The 14,308-nt window shown below is 49.1% G+C and overlaps 1 protein-coding gene across 1 annotated transcript; it reads right to left on the reverse strand.

Moving 5' to 3' along the window:
* Positions 1-592: 592 nt before the first annotated feature.
* Positions 593-7,391, reverse strand: LOC144273983 (uncharacterized). The gene is given in 6 exon segments (XM_077832707.1): positions 593-853; positions 1,557-1,830; positions 1,832-2,252; positions 2,335-2,742; positions 3,055-3,168; positions 7,379-7,391. Coding segments are annotated over 6 exon segments (1,491 nt in total).
* Between the last annotated feature and the right edge of the window lie 6,917 nt (positions 7,392-14,308).

Raw genomic sequence — 14,308 nt, forward strand, 5'->3', positions numbered from 1 at the left:
TCTAGCCTAAAATCATTATCAGGGATGAATGAGAAGTCACAGCAGACAAGAAAAAAAGGGGGTTAGGTGTATAACATCACACTTAAATGAAGTGAAGTGGCTGAACACAAAACATTCACATTTGCCAAGAAGTCATAATCAAGTCCCATCATAATGTGGGAATCTTATCTCAGCCTCTTGTTCTGCATGGCTCTGTTCTAGGGAGGAGATTTCATTCTCTGCTTCAATAAGGTTGTATGTCCTCACTACATGGCCACTGTAGCCATGCTGGACCCGCTAAGATTTGTAGGAATAAGCAAAAATGTTATTCTCTTTGCCCATCCCTAGCCAGCACACTTTTACGGAGTGTATCCTGGGTGGATTCTCTTACATCTCATGGAAGATGAGTTGTGCTGAAAGGCATTTCTGCTCTTGGGCACTCTTCCCCATAGCTTCTCTGAGGTTTATTAAGGGCTGAGCTCTCATTGAACATTTCCCAAATTCTGGGCATTTAAAGCGTTCTTCCCTGGGTGGATTCTCTGATGGGCAACAAGGATTGACTTCCAACTGAGGCTTTTCTTGTCCTTGGGAATTTATGGGGTCTCTCTCCCCTTTAGGTTCTCTGATCTGATAGAATGTGTAAGCTCTGATTGAAGCTTTTCCTGCAGTCAGGGCAGTTATAGCGTTTCTGTCCTGTGTGAATTCTCTGATGTGCAATAAGGTATGAGCGATCCCTGAAGCTCTTCCCGCAGTCAGAGCAGTTAAAGAGTTTCTCTCCTGTGTGGATTCTATGATGATTGTGAAGATTTGAGTGCCGAGGGAAGCTTTTCCCACAGTCAGAGCAATTATAGGGTCTCTCTCTTGCATGTAGTATCTGATGTTTAATAAGGTATTGTCACGGAGTCCCTGGGCGATGCTCCGGAACTGCTCCCTATGAAGCCAGTCAGGACTCTGGGGCAGTTGCCTTTCTGTGAACAGCCTGTCTTCAGGACACAAAGCTCACACAGCTTCCACCTTCCTTGGTCTGACCTCGGGGCATTCAGCATCCTCTGCCTCTCCGTGCGCTTCCCACAGCAAGTCCACTCAGGCGGGGCTCCTGGGGAAGGCAGAGGGTCCTGCACCCCAACTTCGCAGTCAGACGTGACTCTCAGCCAGCCAGTAAAACAGAAGGTTTATTAGACAACAGGAACATGGTCTAACACAGAGCTTGTAGGTGCAGAGAACCGGACCCCTCAGCTGGGTCCATTTTGGGGGGCTGTGAGCCAGACAACCACGTCTGCCCTTCACTCCATGTCTCCAGCCAGCCCCAAAACTGAAACTCCCTCCAGCCCCTCCTCCCCTGGGCTTTGTCCCTTTCCCAGGCCATGAGGTCACCTGATTCCTTTGTTCTCCAACCCTTTAGCTCTCACCTTGCAGGGGGGAAAGGGCCCAGGCCATCAGTTGCCAGGAAACAGGGTGTTGGCCATTCTCTGTGTCCAAACCCCTGCACACACGTGCTCTCTAGGGCTCTGCAATGATCATACACCCTTATCCCACCACCTAGATACTTAAGAGCTGCCTAGGGGAAACTGAGGCACCCCCACACTATTCAGAGGAAACATTAAGAACAGTCCCACTTCGTCACAGGTATGAACTCTGACCGAACTTTTCCCGCAGTCAGAGCAGTTATAGGGTTTCTCTCCTGTGTGAATTCTCTGATGTGCATTAAGGTTTGAGCATTCCCTGAAGCTTTTCCTGCAATCAGAGCAGTTGAAGGGTTTCTCTCCTGTGTGGATTCTCCTATGTCTAACAAGGTCTGAGCTCTGACGGAAGCTTTTCCTGCATTCAGGGCAGTTATAGGGTGTCTCTCGTTTGTAGTATCTGATGTTTAATAAGGTATGAACTCTGACTGAATCTTTTCCTGCAGTCAGAGCAGTTGAAGGGCTTCTCTCCTGTGTGGATTCTCTGATGATCAATAAGCCTTGAGCGCCGATGGAAGCTTTTTCCGCAATCAGAGCAGTTATAGGGTCTCTTTCTTGTATGTTTAATAAGGTCTGAGCTCTGACTGAAGCTTTTCCCGCAGTTAGAGCACTTACAGGGTTTCTTTCCTGTATGAATTCTCTGATGTGTGACAAGGTGTGAGCTTTCCCTGAAGCATTTCCTGCAGTCAGAGTAGTTAAAGAGTTTTTCTCCTGTGTGGATTCCATGATGAATGTTAAGATTTGAGCACCGATTGAAGCTTTTCCCACAGTCACAGCAGTTGAAGGGCTTCTCTCCTGTGTGGATTCTCTGATGTTCAATAAGACTTAAGCACCAAGGGAAGCTTTTCCCGCAGTCAGGGCAGTTACAGATTCTCAGTTGTATGTATTCCCTGATGGATAATAAGATTTGAGTTCTCATTGAAGTTCTTCCTACAATCACAGCAGTTGAAGGGTTTCTTGCCTGTGTTGATTCTATGGTGTAAGATAAGGACTGGTCTCCATTGGAAGCTTTTCCCATAGTCACTGCAAGTGTAGGCTCCCTCTTGATCGTGTATTCTCTGTTGATCAGTTTCTTTGTTTCTTTTGACCACTCTGCTCCTGTGGGTGGATTTACCATGTCCCTCTCCTGGATGGTTTCCCTGCTGCCTATCTGGCCTGTGCTGACTCTCACAAGTTTCTCTCTGCTCAGGATTCTGGGAAACATTCCCTTCAGATCTTCCCCATAACATCCCATGTGGTGCCATTTGCTCAGGACCTTCCTGCTGAAGACTCTTCTCGCTGTTCTCACTCACCGTCCCATCCCCTGTGGGATAGAGAGATAATCCAGACAGGAGTCATTTTCTGTGCTGGGGGGAAAGGAAAACTCTGAAAGGGGAACAGGAAAAGGGGAAAACACACCCATATAATAGCTGGGGAAGTTGAAATATCATGAGCTGAGTTCATCCTCCTTCCTCACAACCCCTCCCCAGAAGAGAGAATCCATCCTTCCTCCACATCCTCTCACTGGAGATGAAGTCAGGCTGAAGGGTCAGATGGGCATTTTCATCAAGTCTAAGTGACATCTGCTATGAGGATACAGTAATTGGTTTCTGAATCAGTTTAGCTGATTCCTCACCTGTGTGGGTGTCGTTGATGATCGCCTCTTCCTCATAGCCTTGGAGATTCGGGATGTGCAGCTCCTCCCCTCGCTTCATCCAGGAGTTCACATTAGGTTTGGAAATTGGAAATCCTGCTTGGGAAACAATTTATCATGTGTTGATCTTGTTTATTAAGGTCAGCCCTATTACTATTTCAGGACCCAGGATCTGAGTCACCCACTCTCATAACAATACAGCTAAGGGTAGCCTAGAATTCCTCCTTACCTGTAAGGGATTAAGAAGCTCAAATAACCTGGCTGACACCTGACCAAAAGGACCAATGGGGAAAGAAGATACTTTCAAATCTTGGTGGGGGAAGGCTTTGTGGTGCGTGTTCTCTTGGGAAGCAGAGAAGCATCAGGTCAGAAAACTCCTTCTCCTATAAACCATCCTAAAAGGCTCTCATATGACAAAAATTGTAAGTAAAAGCAAGGCAAGGCATCTTAGATTATCTTTTGTTTTGCTTGTGAATTTTTCCTTTGCTAGAGGGAGGTATATTCCTGTTTTTTGTAACTTTGAAACTAAGCCTAGAGGAAGTTCTGCTGTGTTTTTGAATCTTTTGTTACCCTGTAAAGTTATTTTCCATCCTGATTTTACAGAGGGGATTTTTACCTTTTAAAGAAAATAAAATAAAATCCTTCTTTTAAGAACCTGACTGATTTCTCTATTGTCCTAAGACCCAGGGGTTTGGGTCTGTGATCACTTTGTAACCAATTGGTTAGGATATTATTCTCAAGCCTCCCCAGGAAAGGGGGTTGTAAGGGCTTAGGGGGATATTTTGTGGGAATAGGAACTCCAAGTGGTCCTTTCCCTGATTCTTTGTTAAATCACTTGGTGGTGGCGGCAGTACCTGTCCAAGGAAGGATTTGTGCCTTAAGGAAGTTTTTAACCTAAGCTGGTAGAAATAATCTTAGGGGGTCTTTCATGCAGGTCCCCACATCTGTACCCTAGAGTTCAGAATGGAGAGGGAACCCTGACACCCACCCAGAGAGGCTTCTTCCCAATCTTACAGAGACTGGGCTATAGACCATACAAGATCCCATGACACTCATCTGGAGTAAAGGTGCATTACCTCTGCCTCGGGAATGGCCCAGCTTATTGCCCAGGGGAGTTGAGCATTCTGCTTCACTCTCCAGGGTACAACTAAATCTCCATCATGGCCAGTTCCATTCCCCGCATCCCACGCCAGAACAGGAACACATTACTTAAAACGTGAGCTCTTGTGAGGGCTTGCAGGTCTGAAACCGAGGCCCAGAGGCAGTGCTCAGATTGCAGCTGCCGCCTGGCAGGTCACTTAGAGCTTGTAGAGAAAGGATCTAGCAGAGTTGTAGCTCCCCAAGGGCTCTGTTCACAAAGCTCCTGAGTGGGGGCGACGGCTAACCTTACTATTTGGCTTGGATGCACTACTTAATCCAGAAGGAGACAGAGAAAGTTCTCTGAGCAACTAGGTGAATCCTTGGTTGGCTGCTTCAGGCCCTTCCGACGCTCCTTACTGCCTATGCGGGCCTTCAGGCTGCCCAAATTAGCTTCTGCTCCTGCAGCTGGCCATGGTGGCATTTGGCTGTGCTGATCCTCCGGGGGCGTGTGTGGCTATGGCTACAGCTGAGCTCTCCTTCTGCTGCCTTGGTTCTACTCTGCCAGCAGCAGCCTCTTTATGTTGTTTCCCAACCTTCCTCGGGTGCCCAGTCCTCCACCTCCTTCACCTTTCTCTGGGTGCAGGTGGCTCAGTCACACCCCTCAGTTGGAAAGAATCTACCTTTCACATTTTTATATCTTGTGGGCCCATTCCTCACACATTCAGCCAGACCCCTTCTTGGACCATCATTTAGTCCTTGTGAAGGTCCCCCTGTGACATTACATGATTAAAATAGGACCATGTACATCATTGTTGCTACCAAATCTTGTGCAAAATGTCATGTGAGGTATCAAGGGAAAAGTTATGATTTGCTGACTATGTTTATCCTGTTTGTATGTGTATATCATTTTTTGTATTTCCAGTTATTAATATTGACTATGTACCTGTATTTCAAATATGTTTGCTCCTGTGGTAACACCCTCAAGGTAGTTTACATCTAGTCTAGCCTGCACATTGTGAATGGAGTATTCAATTGATGGCCCATCAACAAACACAATGGAAACATCTCCATTTTGCGTCTTCCCTGCTCTGATCTCTGGACTATAGACTTATACTATTGGGAGCATTCTGACCTTCCAATCTTTTGGAAGGAAGCAGAGACTTAACAAGCCAGTAGTTTATGTCATTACTGCCTCAAACCTGATACAAAAACTTTGCAATGTGCATATGTATTTGATTCCTTTAACCGATTTTAATTCTCCCCTCTTTCTCTTCTCTGATAAATAAACCTTTAGATATTAGATACTAAAGGATTGGCAACAGCATGATTATTGGGTAAGATCTGAGTTATATATTGACCTGGGTACATGGCTTGTCCTTGGGAATCAGAAGAACCCTCTGGTTGATTAAATTGGTTTTAAATAAGCACTCATCAATAAGTCTAGAGTCTGCGTGTTGAAAAAAGGACTGGAATATCAAAGAAGGCTGCATTTCTGACTTCTTGTTAGCCAGCATGGTGAGACAGAAGTTTACTTTCGTTGCTGGTTTGGTATATCTTATGGAAGAATAATCACCAGTTTTGGGGTGTGTCTGCCCTATTGCTTAGCCGTTTGTCCTGAATTTGGTATTCTCAGTTGTGACCCCCTGAGGCACGGTGACACCCCCTCGTAGCTGAGCAGCTCAGGCTGGCTTGCTGGCATTGTAATAATACCATGTAAGAGGATGCTGGCTTTGTGGAGTCCTTCCGGGAGGTTTGGCTGGACTGGTGACTGTAGAGGCACGGAGATGTTGGGAAGTGGTCAAGGTGAGTGTCAAGCTGTTTTGCTGAGACTACCCCACCAGACCAGTGTCAGGAGTAGGGCCCTGCAGCTGCACTTGCTCTGTGCTCCTGACACCCTAACGAGTTGGCTAGGCTGCCTGATGACCTGCCCTGCCTGACTGGCTGAGGAAGCTAGAAAGCCGGTTCTGAAGCACAGCAGCAGTAGTATCTCACTCGCTGCTCAAGGCACATGGCCATGGACTGTCTGCCTCCTTGTGCTCATCTCTCCAAGCCCTACTCCTGCTTCACTCCTCCACAGCTCCAGTCCATCTCCTACCCTGCACCCAGTCTTGTTCCTCTCCTGATCAGAACCAGCCCTGGTCCTGCCTTCCCTGACTCCTGGTAATCCAGTTCCAACCCTCGGCTCTGATTCCTCACTCCAACCGTCTCGACCTTTGGCTCTGGCATTTGGATTCCAATGACTAGGCCTGACTCCCATTCCGACCACAAGGTCTGACCTTCTATGAACTGGTCCACTGACAAGCAGCTGAAGGAGGGATGGAGCAGTGATGGAAGCCGTGATTGATAAGTTGGAATGGAAGGTCATGGAGGTGGAGAGATGCATGGCTACCAACCCTGAAAATCTGTCCCTGCACAGTGTGTGTTGGGAGAAACACTAGGTCCAAGCTGCTTTTGTCTGGTCATGTATCGGACCCCTTTAGGAGATGTATTGTGGCTCCTGCTTCTTCTGTGCTCTGGAGAAGAGCAGAAGAGCAAAAAAACCACATCACCTATCTCCTAGCAGAAGATGGCACCCCTCTTGTGGATCTGGAGCACATGTGATAAAGGGTGAGAGCTTTCTACACCAACATTTTCTCTCTGGATCAACCAATACTGACATTGGAGTGGCCCTGTGGGATGAGCTCCTGAAGGTCGGCCTGGGTGACCGAGACTGACTACAGCTTCCTCTCACTCTGGCCAAGCTCTCAGAAGCCCTCTGTTTGATGTCCACTAACAAATCTGCAGGCATCAATGGCTGACCATGCAGTTTTACTGCACATTCTGGGATGTCCTTGCCGCAGACCTTGCCATCATCTGGGCAGAGCCCCTGGGCAGCATGGTGCTCCTCCTGTCATGCAGGTGGGCTGTGCTCTCCCTGCTGCTGGAGAAGAGGGACCTCCAAGCCCTGAGGAGTTGGCACTCACTGTTGCTGCTCAGATACAAGGTTATGGTGTAAACACACTCCCTGAAGATGATACAGGGACACACTGACCCCTCCTAAGAATAAGGTCAGCATGACAAGGTGATGGATAGGGATGTTTTGATTGAGCCTACAGATGCCAGGTAAAGGGTGGTAACTAACCATGTCAGAGGGGCAATACATAGCTTGTTTGTCTCAGTGTATAAAAGAGAGGTCACAGAAGGGGTGTTTTTGGCCAAGGGGAAAGCAGAAAGTCCCAACACTCACTGAGCTGGTCCATTGTCACGGGCATTCATGTATTAGTGTACATGTAACCAGGGCAATACTACAGTGCTTTGTTGGCAATAAACCTGGCTGAGCACCTTCCCATGACCTGAGTCTGTGATGTTTTTGGGCAGTTTCAGCGAGGTCTCCTGCGTCAGATATCTGCACAGAGCTGGTGCAGCACACAGAGAGAACATACACGTAGCCAACAACTGACGACAAGGCATGCCTTGTGAGGTATCATTGAAAAACTCATCATTTGCTGACCAATATCATCATGGCAAAATGCAAGTAGCTGCATTGTATGTGAAGTTATAAACATAAGCTGCAATCATAACTAAAAATATGCTTTACAAGTAAGTCTGAAATGTCCAAACCAGTTCCTCAGAGACAAAGAGCAAACTGATGCCTCCGCCAGGTGAAAACAAGGCTGATGGATCATTACCTGCTACATGGCCATTCTTTGGCAAGAAACAGGGCGGGACAAAAATCTACATCCTGGCAAAGAAAAAGCCTGTAGTTTCCATCTGCACAGACTGTCTGTTGGCTTGCCCCCAGCTGGAAATGCTTCTCAAATGGAGGCCTGGGAGGCAGTGACCATGAGATGGTCGAGTTCAGGATCCTGACACAAGGGAGAAAGGAGAGCAGCAGAATACGGACCCTGGACTTCAGAAAAGCAGACTTTGACTCCCTCAGGGAACTGATGGGCAGGATCCCCTGGGAGACTAGCATGAGAGGGAAAGGAGTCCAGGAGAGCCGGCTGTATTTTAAAGAATCCTCATTGAGGTTACAGGGACAAACCATCCCAATGTGTAGATGGAATAGTAAATATGGCAGGCGACCAGCTTGGCTTAACAGTGAAATCCTTGCTGATCTTAAACACAAAAAAGAAGTTTATATGAAGTGGAAGCTTAGACAAATGACCAGGGAGGAGTATAAAAATATTGCTCGGACATGCAGGAGTGAAATCAGGAAGGCCAAATCACACCTGGAGTTGCAGCTAGTAAGAGATGTTAAGAGTAACAAGAAGGGTTTCTTCAGGTATATTAGCAACAAGAAGAAAGTCAAGGAAAGTGTGGGCCCCTTACTGAATGAGGAAGGCGACCTAGTGACAGAGGATGTGGAAAAAGCTAATGTACTCTATGCTTTTTTTGCCTCTGTCTTCACGAACAAGGTCAGCTCCCAGACTGCTGTGCTGGGCAGCACAGCATGGGGAGGAGGTGACCAGCCCTCTGTGGAGAAAGAAGTGGTTCAGGACTATTTAGAAAAGCTGAATGAGCACAAGTCCATGGGGCTGGATGTGCTGCATCCGAGAGTGCTAAAGGAGTTGGCGGCTGTGATTGCAGAGCCATTGGCCATTATCTTTGAAAACTCATGGCGATTGGGGGAAGTCCCGGATGACTGGAAAAAGGCTAATGTAGTGCCCATCTTTAAAAAAGGGAAGAAGGAGGATCCTGGGAACTACAGGCCAGTCAGCCTCACCTCAGCCCCTGGAAAAATCATGGAGCAGGTCCTCAAGGAAACAATTCTGAAGCACTTAGAGGAGAGGAAAGTGATCAGGAACAGTCAGCATGGATTCACCAAGGGCAAGTCACGCCTGACTAATCTAATTGCCTTGTATGACAAGATAACTGGCTCTGTGGATGACGGGAAAGCGGTGGACGTATTGTTCCTTGACTTTAGCAAAGCTTTTGACATGGTCTCCACAGTATTCTTGTCAGCAAGTTAAAGAAAGGCTGGATGAATGGACTATAAGGTGGATAGAAAGCTGGCTAGATTGTCGGGCTTAACGGGTAGTGATCAATGGCTCCATGTCTAGTTGGCAGCCAGTATCAAATGGAGTGCCCCAAGGGTCAGTCCTCGGGCTGGTTTTGTTCAATATCTTCATTAATGATCTGGAGGATGGTGTGGATTGCACTCTCAGCAAGTTTGTAGATGACACTAAACTGGGAGGAGAGGTAGATACGCTGGAGGGTAGAGATAGGATACAGAGGGCCCTAGACAAATTAGAGGATTGGGCCAAAAGAAATCTGATGAGGTTCAACAAGGACAAGTGCAGAGTCCTGCACTTAGGACGGAAGAATCCCATGCACCGCTACAGACTAGGGACCGAATGGCTCGGCAGCAGTTCTGCAGAAAAGGACCTAGGGGTTACAGTGGACGAGAAGCTGGATATGAGTCAGTGTGCCCTTGTTGCCAAGAAGACCAATGGCATTTTGGGATGTATGAGTAGGGGCACTGCCAGCAGATCGAGGGACATGATCGTTCCCCTCTATTTGACATTGGTGGGGCCTCCTCTGGAGTACTGTGTCCAGTTTTGGGCCCCACACTAAAAGAAGGACGTGGAAAAATTGGAAAGAGTCCAGCGGAGAGTAACAAAAATGATTAGGGGACTGGAACACATGACTTATGAGGAGAGGCTGAGCGAACTGGGATTGTTTAGTCTGCGGAAGAGAAGAATGAGGGGGGGATTTGATAGCTGCTTTCAACTATCTGAAAGGGGGTTCCAAAGAGGATGGGTCTAGACTGTTCTCAGTGGTAGCAGATGACAGAACGAGGAGTAATGGTCTCAAGTTGCAGTGGGGACGGTTTAGGTTGGATATTAGGAAAAACTTTTCCCACACTAGAAGGGTGGTGAAACACTGGAATGCGTTACCTAGGGAGGGGTGGAATCTCCTTCCTTAGAGGTTTTTAAGGTCAGGCTTAACAAAGCCCTAGCTGAGATGATTTAGTTGGGGATTGGTCCTGCTTTGAGCAGGGGGTTGGACTAGATGACCTCCTGAGGTCCCTTCCAACCCTGATATTCTATGATTCACACACAGAGAACATGAAAAAATGGGTGTTGCCATACCCACTATAAAGAGAGTGATCAGTGAGCTAAGGTGAGCTATTATCAGCGGGGGGGGGGGGGGGAGTTCTGACACTAACCCAAGAAATCTGTCAGCCTTGATATCACGTGGTCCCAAAGAATAAACTTGTGTAGGAAAAAAAAGAACAAAAAATTATAATGAAAAACTACAATTGCAGTACCAACAGGAAGTGCTACACTAGAAACAGTGTGTGATGGGATTGCTGTAACGACCAGCACCAGAATATTTTCAGTGATCTCTTGCTATTAAAAATACACAGAATGATGCATAAGAACAGCCCTCTGCACAATGTTAATGAAGGGAAAGGATGAAGGTCTCAGAGCAATAAAAACAGTTTGAAAAGTAAGTGACTTAAGGAGCGAAACGACTTTACAGGGCTCAGGACAAGAAGGCAGCGCAAGCCAGGCCATGAGAACAGCAGCTCGGGCACATCTGAGGCCGCTTTGTGCGGACACACAAGCTGATCGGGGATTCTGTGCTTCTGTAACATCCCACCCGCCCTGCACCCGCCCCTGCAGGCTCCGGCTCAGGGGCTGGTGTCGGCGGAGCCCGGGGCTGCTTCCAGCCCCCGGAGAAAGTCCCCCCGGCTGGGCCCCGAGGGGCGCTGGGGAAGGGCTCTCCCCGCACACACCCCGCTGGGAGCAGCAGCGGCTCAGCCCGGGCTCCGGCTCACGATGGAGGCGGCGGCAGCGTCTGACCCGGGAAGCTCAGCCCCGGAGCTGCGGAGCAGCAAGAGCCAGAGCAACTTCCCCGCCCTCAGCAGCGAGCCACAGGGTTAACCCCTCCGCTGCCAGAGACCAGCCACAAGCCTCGCCCTGCTCCCCGTCCGGAGCCCAGTGACACCCCCGGCGTGACCGAAGCCGAGACAGTCCCCGAGAAACGCGCCCCTGGCGCTGCTGGGGCGGCTTGTGGGGGGAGCATCGGGAAAGAGGCGAGGGGTTGTAGACATGTAGATATGAACAAAACAATAAGAAGGGAACATTTTCAATTCCCTAAAGTCGAAGAAATTGCCAGCAAGCTAGTAAAAGCTACCGTTTTCACTATTTTAGATGCCGTAGTAGATTTCGACAAGTACAGCTGGATGAAAAAATGTTCTAGACTTTGTATATTTGACACACCATTTGACAGGTACAGATTTACCAAAATTCCTTTCTGGCATCTGTTCCGCTCCTGAAGAATACCCAACAGTGACCCAACAGACCTGTGAAGATCTGGAGAGTGTTGAATGTTATAATACAGATGCCATTCTGGTGTGGGGGAACACCATATGAGAACGTGATGAAAGACTCAAGAGACTACTTGACAAGCGTTGTGAAAGGAACCTGAAACTGAACAAAAGGAAATGCAAATTGGCTCTAACAGAGATAAAATATGTGGTGCATCACTTGACAGAAGAAGGTCTAAAATCTGAAAAGACAATACAAACAGCAAGAGTGTCAACATCCAACCCAGAGACGCTAACAATACCAGACGCCACAACTGAATCTCAAGTGGTCAGTCGGAAAACAACAATAGCATGGGGCCAGGGACTGCTCTGAAGATGGAGTAATAAGACCACCGGCCGGATACACAAATGAATTGCTCTAGATTAGATTGAGTGATGCTTAATTAAACTGATGCAGTTAAATAAAAGAGTTGAAATGCAGCTAAATTGTAACCCGTGTGTAGTTGATTTTGAAGGCAATATAGCGCTAGTAGGAACTCAGGAACCAAAGTTTCCCCATAGTGCTGGTTGCGGTGCAGGATCAGGTAGTGAAAGAAGTACATCCAAGCTGTTGCTCCAGGCGCTGGGCCGGGGCAGACAAGGGGACAAGCCTGCTCCCCCTCCTCTCTCTCCCTGCAGCCCCTGCTGCTTTCTGTTATTCCGTCTCACCTTTTCTCCTACCTGCCTGTTATGTCTCTTGTGCCGTCGTTCCCCCAGCACAGCACTCCACCATCTCTGTGCATCTAGAGCAGAGAGAATACAGATGCACCAGCAGCAGACAATTTTCTACACTCTGGGTCCTTGTGGCGCTCCCCCTCTCCCCCCACAGTCTGGCACCTGAGGTGGCCACCTCAGTTCACCTCATGGTAAGGCCAGCCCTGCCTGAGATAGAATTTTGCATCTTGTTTGCCCATTTGATTTTAGATACTCTTATCTAGATATTCTTATATTATACTAATATGTTTGACCAAAGGACAAGACACTTGTGTGTTGCTTCTGCCTGGCCAGATGGGTTTGTTAGTATAATGGAAAGAGGTAAGAGATAAAACTAAAGTTTTACAGGGTATGGTGGGAGTGTAATATATGAGCATACACTGGCAGGCTGCCTACCTCCTCTCTCAAGTTTCTCGGCTCCTTGGAGCTCAGATCGAGTGTAGTACCTGCTCTTATCAGTTTAATTTTTTATTTGATGGAGTCTACAACACCTGCTCTGAAGATGGATTCTGCTGCTGCCATTTTTGAAAAGACTGATGTTGCTGTGAAGATGTATTCCACTGCTGCTACTCTGGAGCTACTGCTACTTTGAGCACCCCATCTACCTGTTGTACCCCCTTGCTGCGGACATGCTCATCTGCCCCATCTGCTCTCTGCCCTGAAGCTTCCACCTCCTTGGTGGCGTCACCAGGTACCTGAAGAGATGCCACAGCAAGCGGGTCGCCTTCAGCTGTACCCTCTGCAGCCTGCCCTTTGAGACGCAGAAGCAATGCAAGATGCACCAAGTCACCTGCAGGAAACACCTCAAGGGAACACAGTCTCCTGCCCCAGCTCCCAGCCCTCCTGTTGCCTGCTGACCCGCTTCTCCTGAGCCTCAACAAAGAAAGCCAACCTCATAAGCTGCCATCAAGAAGCCCCATCGCCAGGCCCACAGAACGGGATGCTGTGATTGAGAAAGTACCTGCTGCCTCAGGGAACATCACCCAGGTCCTTGCCAGCAGGAGGCCTGTCTCACCCTTGCATATCGCCAAGCAGATCTCCATGCTAAGACGACTCAGTGCTGCCTCGCCACCTGTCCAGTATGTCTCCGTCCCCAGAAGGATCAGCGCCCCACCACGCATAGCTGCTCGAGATCTTGTCGCTGGAAGAGCCAGCGCCGCCCCTCGGACCACGCTGTGAATTCCAACCACCGGAGCAGCCAGAGCCATGCCTCAGACTGCCCTGAGCTCCAGCAGGCAGAGGAGCCAGCACCCCCCCAGACCGCCCTGCCAACTCTAGCCATCAGAGAGAGGAGCCAGCGCCACACCTAAGACCACCCTTTGAACTCCAGCCACTGGAGGAGCCAGCGCCATGCCCCAGATTGCCCTACAAACTCCAGGCATCACTGGAGGAACCAGCCCCATCGCCACACCAAAGCACCAGGTCTTCATTGCAGACGGACCAGCACGGCCCCAAGTCTATTCTGCGGGACACGGCCTACAGGAGATCTCACGCTCCAGCAGCAACCACCCAGGCAGCAGCCACTCATAGAAGGACCGGCGGTGTCCCAGCAACCCCCGAGTCGGACCGCATCTCTCTGACCACTACCAACACCAGTATCCCGCCAGAGATCCTGCCCCAGCACCCAACCGATGGGAATCCTGACCCACAAGAGAGACCGCAGGCCAACCATGCAGCAGGCTCAAAGCCTGCACCGGAAGAGGTCGAGGACCCTGAGGACCAGCGGTCAATGGTGAGGGCTGCCACGCTATGGGAGACTGCCTGGACCGAGGAGCTACAAGCAACGGCTTCCTTTGACGGCTTTGACCTCCTTGTAGACAGGCTCACCTGAGAACTGTCCTTGGAAATTGATCCCAGGGAGGAGTATGAACCAGGAGAACGCCTCGCCTGCCCACAGAATGCCAGCTGTGAACCACAACACCACCACCACCAGGGGAGCCAGAAGGAGAGACACCAGCCGCCGCTACGATCCAGAAGCGGCTTCCAGGATCCGAAAGCTGTACCGGGCGAACCACTCCAAGGCCATGAGGGAGATCTTAGATGGGCCCTCGCCCTACTGCACGATCCCATCTGAGCGTCTCTACAGCGACTTCAGTGATGTGTTTGACGCATAGCCCGGAATGACACGCAGCACCCAGAGTGCCT

This window comes from Eretmochelys imbricata, chromosome 14, assembly GCF_965152235.1.
Source record: "Eretmochelys imbricata isolate rEreImb1 chromosome 14, rEreImb1.hap1, whole genome shotgun sequence".
Classification (NCBI taxonomy): Eukaryota; Metazoa; Chordata; order Testudines; family Cheloniidae; genus Eretmochelys; species Eretmochelys imbricata.